Below are 8,632 nucleotides of genomic sequence, written 5' to 3'. Positions count from 1 at the left end.
TCTATTTTTTGGACATACAGGCTTTTCTGAAAGCGCAGAGAAAAGACACTTACAATATTAATTTATTCAGTCGTAATAAAAATATCATTTGTTTCTCTGTGGGTCGGAAATGCCTCTCCAGGATTCCATTGCAGCTACCTGGCAAAAACTAATTAAAGAAGCAGTCTAAGTTTCTGTATGCTGAACTCCTGAAGCTAAATGAGTAACACATTTCTCAGCTTGCTACTTTCTGCTAGTTGTAGCAATAGGAACCTACTATCAGAGATGTAATTCCACACAAATGACTGTGGAGTCAGTGTTAGGGCATTGGTTCCTTTATAGTAGCTAGAGTTTTTACAATTTGTCAACCTCCCACTTGTTTGTTCTAGCGATACGTTACCTAAGGCCACTCAAACAAGAGATTCTGGTTGATGGAAAGTTTCATATTTCTCTTAGTGTACGCCATGGAGCAAACCTTTCTGCTGGGAGATGGTTAGCATTGAATCGACAAACAATGCGTCTACACCACAGCTTGTCTCTACCAACTTTAAATGGTTCTATCCAGTATGGAGCTTTAGGAGCACTGGATGCTGCCACATGTGGATATACGTAACAATGCAAAACATGCAAAGTGCAATAACGCAAGCGTATTCAGCTGTTTTAGTGGCAATGAATACATTAATTTTCTGGTATGTTAAGAGTGTTGCCAGTTGTTGAATTACGAGAATCAGTTTAAATAGCTTATTTCATCTTGATGAAGATATAACAGTAGTTATCCCGGTGGTAGACGGTAAAATGAAAGTAATAATAAAAGGTCAAGGTGTGTGATCATGCTCATGTATCTCCAAAATTGAGACTGCTATTGAACATATCACAGTTCAAAATCCACAATGAATTAAAGACTGTCTAGCAACATCCCATCCTCTCAGTAATGGCCTAGTTGATTTCAAATTCTGGGGGTTTGTTGAGAACGTTACATTTGCACTTTGCTTTTTAAAAATAAAAGTTCGGAACATCAATACGAATAAAAATTATACAAACACTTTGTAAGAACCTTCAATGTATTTAACAAAATCAACTAAAAAATCTCGACAATTCACTCTGTCTTTTTTCAATGCAAATGCACGTGATTCACCTGCAAATGACTCTCAATGGCTCAACGGTGTGCGGGCTTACAACATCAAACTTAGGTTTCGATACTTGCAGTGGGCAGAACATAGCCCTTTGTGTGATAACAAACAAACACCTCCAAACTGTTAGAGTGATCTATACTAGCCCAGCACCTCATTGATTCACTCATTTTACGCTTGCTACAGTCATGATCGATATACGACATGCATAAGGGTCTGAGGTGGTCATACACGTTATTATAAAATGATTTTTTGACCATTTACTGTGTTCCAAAGTGAGTAGTACTAAATATGCATAGACGTAAAAAGTAAGCATTAGCATAATAGATCACATGACTCTTGTTTTGCATAAAAATTAACTCAGAGATGCCATTGACATTATTTAATAATACTAGTGCCTTGTCGTAGCTAAAATATTGAAACTCTGATAATCCCTTAACTATTTTGAGATGTGTACACACTGTACTATTGTAAAGCTTTAAAGCAAAGTTTTACTTTTTATTTTTTGGGTAGTCCATGTTCATTCAACTTAGGGAAGTATGTGTACAATAATATAAAAATATTTTCCACCATATTGTACTACTTTATTGTGCAGGTCTATTAGATTTTAATTATACAAAATATGTATAGTTTACCTGTAGCTTAGATGATTTTTTTCTTATATTGTTTAGTTACAAAAAGTAACATACCTATTTCATTATCAAATGAATTAAGTTAATAAAAAATTTTATTGTTATTAACGCGTAGATTTTCTATCGATCTATATTACATATCGTATTTTGATTCTGTTTTTTAAACACTATAAATAAAGAACTAAATGTTCAGGCCAAGCATATGAATATACAGTTCAAGTAATTTAATGACGTGTAGCCACAACACATGCATACATTTTATTCTTTGTCTGTTGTGCTCATGAGGTATTAATGTGGTCCACAGTCAATTGGCTATCACACAATGTCCCGCAAAAATCCCACAGGAACTACGCATGGTGGCTCGGAAGAAAAACAAGGAAATGCCACTTTCTTTCGGCTGTCAATCAACCTTCCCAGCTGTTGGTCAGGCAGTTAATCCCAGACAAAGCAATCAAGAGGTCAATGTCTTTTCTTTTCTGTTTCCTCTCGCGCAATCAGGAAAATACTGTCAGCATCTTTCTCTTAGTCAGCTGAATTGAGATTATACAACTTAATGCTCTGACCATCCTATGACGCATTAACCCCCTCATCCTTTCGTCCAACCAGTGCACAAGCAGTCCTTGCATGAAAAATAAAAAATCTAGCCATTACACAATACTAAAGCTATATCCAGTATCATTCACTGCTTGTTTTAAATCTCTTCTACTTTACAATGGCCTTTTGAAATGCAAATTCATATGCATCAAGTAATGAAGACCTTACTCAGTCCACATATTCTTGTGGACGTTATCACAGCTGCACTAGGATGCAGGCCACACACCACATCCATTAAGAACTGAATTTTTTTGGTCGCACTTGAGGAAGTTTGGCAAACAAACAGGTGATGTTCATGCTTTTGCACGATATGCTATCACAATGCATATCAGGAGTTCCTTTCACTCAGTTTAGTCGGGATTAGCAATGTTCACAAGTGCATGCTTGATCATCTTTACTTCCTGTTCCTCCAAACTATCATGTTGTAAGCGATACGATGAAGTGTTTGTTTTCACGATAACCAACTAGCTGTTAAAACTAGTAACTTGGTTTTATGGATTATTTCCAGGTATTCTGAATCATGCTATTTGTTGCTCAGCCAACACACGAATGGTAGATTGTGCTAATGTACCAACCAGTGGATAAGCCTTAACCCACTTGTTGAAATAACTAGCACATACTAATTAACTTATGTATCTGGGAGAGGACCTGCTATATCCAGGAGTATTTTATGCAATGGAGAACCTACAACTATGCTGGGGTTTATACTCGTGTGGCCAGCATACACAGTACAGTTTTTGCCCAATTACTTAATGTCTCAGCTTGAATGCAGCCAGAAAAACTGCTTCTGCACATTATCACAAGTGCAGGAAATGTTCTGATGACTTTTAGTATTTGAATTAAGTTTAAAGTATATTCTGCTTAAGTTCGCTGAGGACTGCTAGTTGTTTCAAAGACCGAGAACTATTGTTTGATGGTTTACAGCATCACAATAACACACATTGCAGCATATTTATATACTAGTACAAGAGCCACACAATTACGTGCACTTGTATGATGTTAAACTGTTTATAACAGTTACACTCTTTACCTTTCTACATGACAAGTAGTACCTAAACTAGATTCATGTCCGTAAGTCCATTCGCTAGTGAATTCATTACATGATGTAGGGTCGGCAGTCACTGCTTCTGCGATAAATTTCAGCGAACAGACATGTCCTCATCTGTATTGATTGACTGGATAATGAAGAAAGACAAAATTATATTTAAATAACATTGTTATCCAATGGGTTTTTGAAGTTCATAAGCCATTTCAGAATTTTAGTTTTTGCATTGTTTTCATGAGTAAAGTGTTCTTTTTTTAACAGTGAAAATTGTTTCCAGTGTCTTTCCACAAATCAATAGTAATAATCCTGTTTAACACTGTATTACATTTACTGTTCAACCTCTTGTTAGAATAGTTTCTATTCTTACCTGTAGGAAAAGAGGACATGATAATACTATGTTTGTTGCAATGCCATAAATTTAGTTAATTACTGGCCACATAAGTATCATCAAATGTTGCATTTGAATATTAGCAGTTACTATCAGAAAATGTGAAGGTTTTTATTTGTAATATCTATAGTAAGAATTAAACTTTTTTACATGGCTTGAATATTAACTAGCAAATAAACTTTTCATGTATTCTACACTTAAAATTGAATCTGTGGTTTTTTATGTAATATTACAACAAAATGTGGTAAAACTTAAGTTTAAGATTTTTCCCCTAATACTGTTTCAAAACTTAAATTTTATTCTACTTTTTTAAGAATAATGAAATATTTGAGCAGGAAGATGGGGCTAGCATAGGTTCTAGTTTGGCTACAGTCATGGCTAACATTCATATGTGTCATTTTGAGAAGAAATGGATTAATGAATGTCAGATTTCTTTTAAGCCCCTTTTGATTAATAGTTATCTTGATAATGCTTTTGTAATTTTTGAGAAATCACAGCTTATAACCAACTTTAAAGAATACATAAATAGTAAGCAACCAAATATAGTTTACTATGAAAACTAAACAAGAAAGTACACTACATTTTTTTGGATCCTGTTTTTCGAAATAAATATCTGGATTACTTTCAAGGAGATTATTATAAACCTACTTTCACTGGTATATATTTTAACTGGAATAGTTTTATCCCATACAAGTTTAAATAAAATTTTAATCTATAGAGTATATTATTTAGCAAATAACTCATTACTGTTTAAACAAGAAGTGAACAATATCATAACATTGCTAAAGAAAAATTTATTTCCAGGTGTAATTTTGGAAAAGTTTTAAAAAGAATTTTTGAATGAAGTTTCCATTCCTAAAGAACAGAATTAAAAAAATATGTTTGTAATGTTTTACATTTCATTTGTTTATACATATTGAAAATTAAGAAGCTTATCTACAAATTAAAATATGCATTTTAAATGTATAAGAAGAATACTGGATCTTTTTGTTTTTGAAGATAAGATTACACTGCTCAACAGCTGTAATGTGATCTTACAATAGCAGTACTCTAAGTGTTGAGACCATTATAATCAGATTAACAGTATTTATAAGCATATAATATTTATCTAAGAGTGTTGTATAAAAGAGTATTCAAATGTTAGAAACAAAGAAATGTCTAGTGTTATGAAACATTCACTCATAATCTGTGATCAAGTGATAACTAAAGAACAATACAAGACAACTAGGAGAGCTAGTAATTAGAGAGACTGATAATAAACAGAAACAAGTCAGAACAAACTAAACCAACTAACTAGTTCAACTAACTGGAACTTTATATTAATGTGAGTGCATTACACTGAATTTTCAGCCTTTTATCATTTATTGTAGTTTATCTTATCTTTTGAATGTATAACCATAGAATCTAGGAAAGTATGCCATATTTAAACACTGAAGAGTTGTTCTTGAATTTTGTTTATTAAAGAGTTAATTATTTCACCATATTTTCATGTTAACCAATTTCCAGTTTATCATGGAAGCTGTTTGACATTTTATAATGACTGAAAGGTCATAAAATTATACATTATTTATACTTATTTATTTCAGATGATCATAAAGATTATAAAAATTTATTCAACAAATACAATTCTTCAAAAAAAGTTCAAAATGACTGAATTTGTCCAGAAAATAACATCACACTGAAGCTAAAGTGGATATAACCAGATGACCAACAGACAATCCTTTGAAATGTCACACTTCATCAGCAGAATATCTTGGAATTTTACCTGATAATGCTAAATTCAAAAATCCATCTAGATGTTCCACAGAATTTTATTAAATTGTTAAGCTTTGTTCGAGGGTGCTCTTAAGATGCTCATTTCTTTCAGAAGACTAGTCGTTTTGCCATACTACCTATACATAAAATATAAAAAAAATTAACATTAACTTTACAGTACTGTGAACACTACAATGCCTACACATAGATGTTTATCCAAATTGCAAATAAATGCTCCAAAAATAAAACCATTTCTCATACCAGGGTTTCTTTTTTACCTTTCTTTCCTCACAAACCCATTCACAAACCAAACAATCTTGCAACAGTACAAAATGTCTACCAATGGAAGCTAATCCTAAGTGTATTCAAGTGGCACTCACATACGCTGCTTCTCTTTATAAACTATACTATAGAAACTAAGATGAAGTTAAACTGTTCTTCAACTGAATACTTACCATTATTTATATGACTTGGCAGCAGATGCAACACAATGTTTATATGCTGCCTTATGTAGGGGATTTCTGCTTCAATATGTTTTAACATTTTAGATCCTATAAAAGTGCAAAGACCTGGTTATGCAAAAATCTGATCCTGTTCAAACCTATGTTTCTGTAATAATCTTTGCTATGATTGGATTTCAATCTTTTTTGAACAACTCCATGCACATAGAAGATGCACTAATGCCTAAAAATAGTGTTATTGAGGAGCTATCTTCATAATTTAGGTTTAAAATGTAATAGTCTATACCTCTGCAACTGACATTTTGGGTGCATGATACACATTAATAAAACTTATGAAAGACATGATTTTGAAATGTGATATTGTAACAGTGTATGTCCACAACACTTCATTCCTTATTACTAATTATTTTCCTATACCTCTCCATTTCTGAATTATTTGTTGGTCAATGGACTTCTGAACCACACTGTATAGTAAGCTGTTTTTTACTTACTGGTGCATTGAAAATGTTATTTGGATTTGTTGTCTCTGATGTCTACATTTTATTAAATTTGTCAAGATCATTTTTGTGCCATTAAAAGATTTAAATGGCCGATGGCATCACAAAATAATAAAATGGGATGAAAATTTTGTTTCAACAGCTGTAAATACTCTTGAACATGTTATCTATAATAAACAGTAGCAAAAATCATGTTCTACATGCCTTACTGATGGTAACATTTCCAAAGTTGTGCTTTAACACAACATATATAGGGAAGGTAATATATGACTTCATTTGGTTCTTTGGAGTAAAGGATTTACAAATGTACAGAATGTTGTGCATATGGAGACATGAGCTTATGGCATTTTCATCTTTGTGCCCTATGGAGTTCTTCATTTTCCAAGACTTTGAAATTACATGTATAGAAATGCTGGAAAGAACACAATATTAAGTACACCCACATTAGAAGAAGTGCACTTCATCCATAAAACTAAGTAACAATAATAATTTGGATAGGTGGTGTTTTCAGCAGCATTTAAATCAAAAAAGAGCTCCCCTTGACCCCTTCACCATAGGGCTGGTCACATCTTTCTGAAGGTGACTGAAACAGGGACCTGGCACTGCTTGTTACCAAATTTTATTGAGGTAAAGACAGCCAGCCTACAGACTGTTGGAGCCAACATATGCTTTCAGTGGCAGCACTGGTTGAACCCTAAGAAGCACCAATGGTGTCAAGGAAAGATTTACTTCATGTCTTACCTTAGCTATGAAAAGAAAGCAGCCCAAAAATGAGGCTGTGCTGGTGAAAGTGATGCAGATGAATAACTCAAAATACTGTACCTTCATTGAAGCTAAAGTTTATTTCAAATATGATTTAAAGCTCAAATAATACACACAGATACTTTGTCTGCCCAATGCATTATACAGGTCACCATAATGAGATTGATAATGTAAATATCTTAACCTGTGGAAGTATGCAAGTACTACATACTTTACTTTCCTAGAGTATACATTTCCTATCCACAAAAGTTTTGAATTTTTTTAACTTATAATTTGAAACATCTTAAATCCAACTGAGGTCGCATGTTAAATTCAACTTAAGGTGTTACTTTTTGAAGTCTTGACTAATCAAGGAACTTATCTACTGTTTCATAGAATAGTTATTAATGTCCTACTTGACCTTGTGTTTGGAGGACTCCTGGTAACTGTCACAGAAGCAAGATTATTCCACATTCTGGTGTTTATTTTTTTAATTGGTCAGTTACAGAGAGAATGAGTACTATGAATGTAATTTTGACATTTTCACATCAGATTTGGCTTTACAGTATTCTTTAACATGATGATTATATCCATTTTGTTTCATTTCATTTTAAACACAACCATTACCTTAACTGTTCTTCTACATACAGTTTATTTCATTCTGTTTAAATTCAAGCCTAACATACATTGTAAAAATCCAACCACAAGTTACTCAGATTCCAATCCCTGGATATTCTTCTGTAAAATAAAAAGTTTTATTTTTGTCAGACATCAACAAAATGTCTTGTCTCTCATTTCAACTGTAACAAACAAATTCACCTGTCCTTCAGGAATATCTTGTTTTTGTGTAGACTGAATGACTGTGTGCTAGATTTATCCTTGAATTATCACACGACTACTATATCAGGCAATATATATACACAGACTGAGTATGTTATACTAAAGTGATTTAAGAGCCTCACTGTATCATCAGAGTCCAAGTCACCATGTTTGGTCATGCTCCTCCTGATGACTCTGCATCTTGACAAAAGCTCTGCAACGTAGTTTCCATTGCAAAAAGCTTTGTTGTAAAGCTGTTTATCCAAATCACATCACTCTTCCCTGTTTGCTTTCCATAATCCATGTTGTGAATAAAAACTATGGTTTCCCAGTGTCTGTTTCAACAGTCTGATCACATAAAAATCCATAGGCACTGTATCTAGTGGCTTAATTAGTAGGTCTTTGCAATTTGTCATTCAGTCCACAGTAGTCAGAGGTTTACATGTGAAGACTTACTTAGCTGGACCATCTCCAACCAACACCAAACCTATCAGGAATGTGCATCCAGAAAATGGTAGAGGAGGAACATCTCCATATGAGGGGCAAACTGCAATAATATATATATATATATATATATATATATATATATAT

At 33.2% G+C, this 8,632-nt stretch overlaps 1 protein-coding gene across 1 annotated transcript in view; it reads right to left on the bottom strand.

The window, feature by feature from the left end:
• Positions 1-5,361: 5,361 nt before the first annotated feature.
• LOC106470177 (cyclin-dependent kinase 7-like) overlaps positions 5,362-8,632 on the bottom strand; it is a gene marked incomplete at its 5' end in the record, with an annotated part of 26,230 nt that continues 22,959 nt past the window's right edge. The window contains one exon of the mRNA XM_022398782.1: positions 5,362-5,660. Coding sequence (XP_022254490.1) covers positions 5,632-5,660 — 29 coding nt within the window. The remainder of the gene's footprint in view (positions 5,661-8,632) is intronic.

This window comes from Limulus polyphemus, unplaced genomic scaffold (assembly GCF_000517525.1).
Source record: "Limulus polyphemus unplaced genomic scaffold, Limulus_polyphemus-2.1.2 Scaffold3861, whole genome shotgun sequence".
NCBI classification, from domain to species: domain Eukaryota; kingdom Metazoa; phylum Arthropoda; class Merostomata; order Xiphosura; family Limulidae; genus Limulus; species Limulus polyphemus.
The sequence above is the reverse complement of the archived record's forward strand: the minus strand, read 5'-3'. Positions and strand labels throughout refer to the sequence as shown.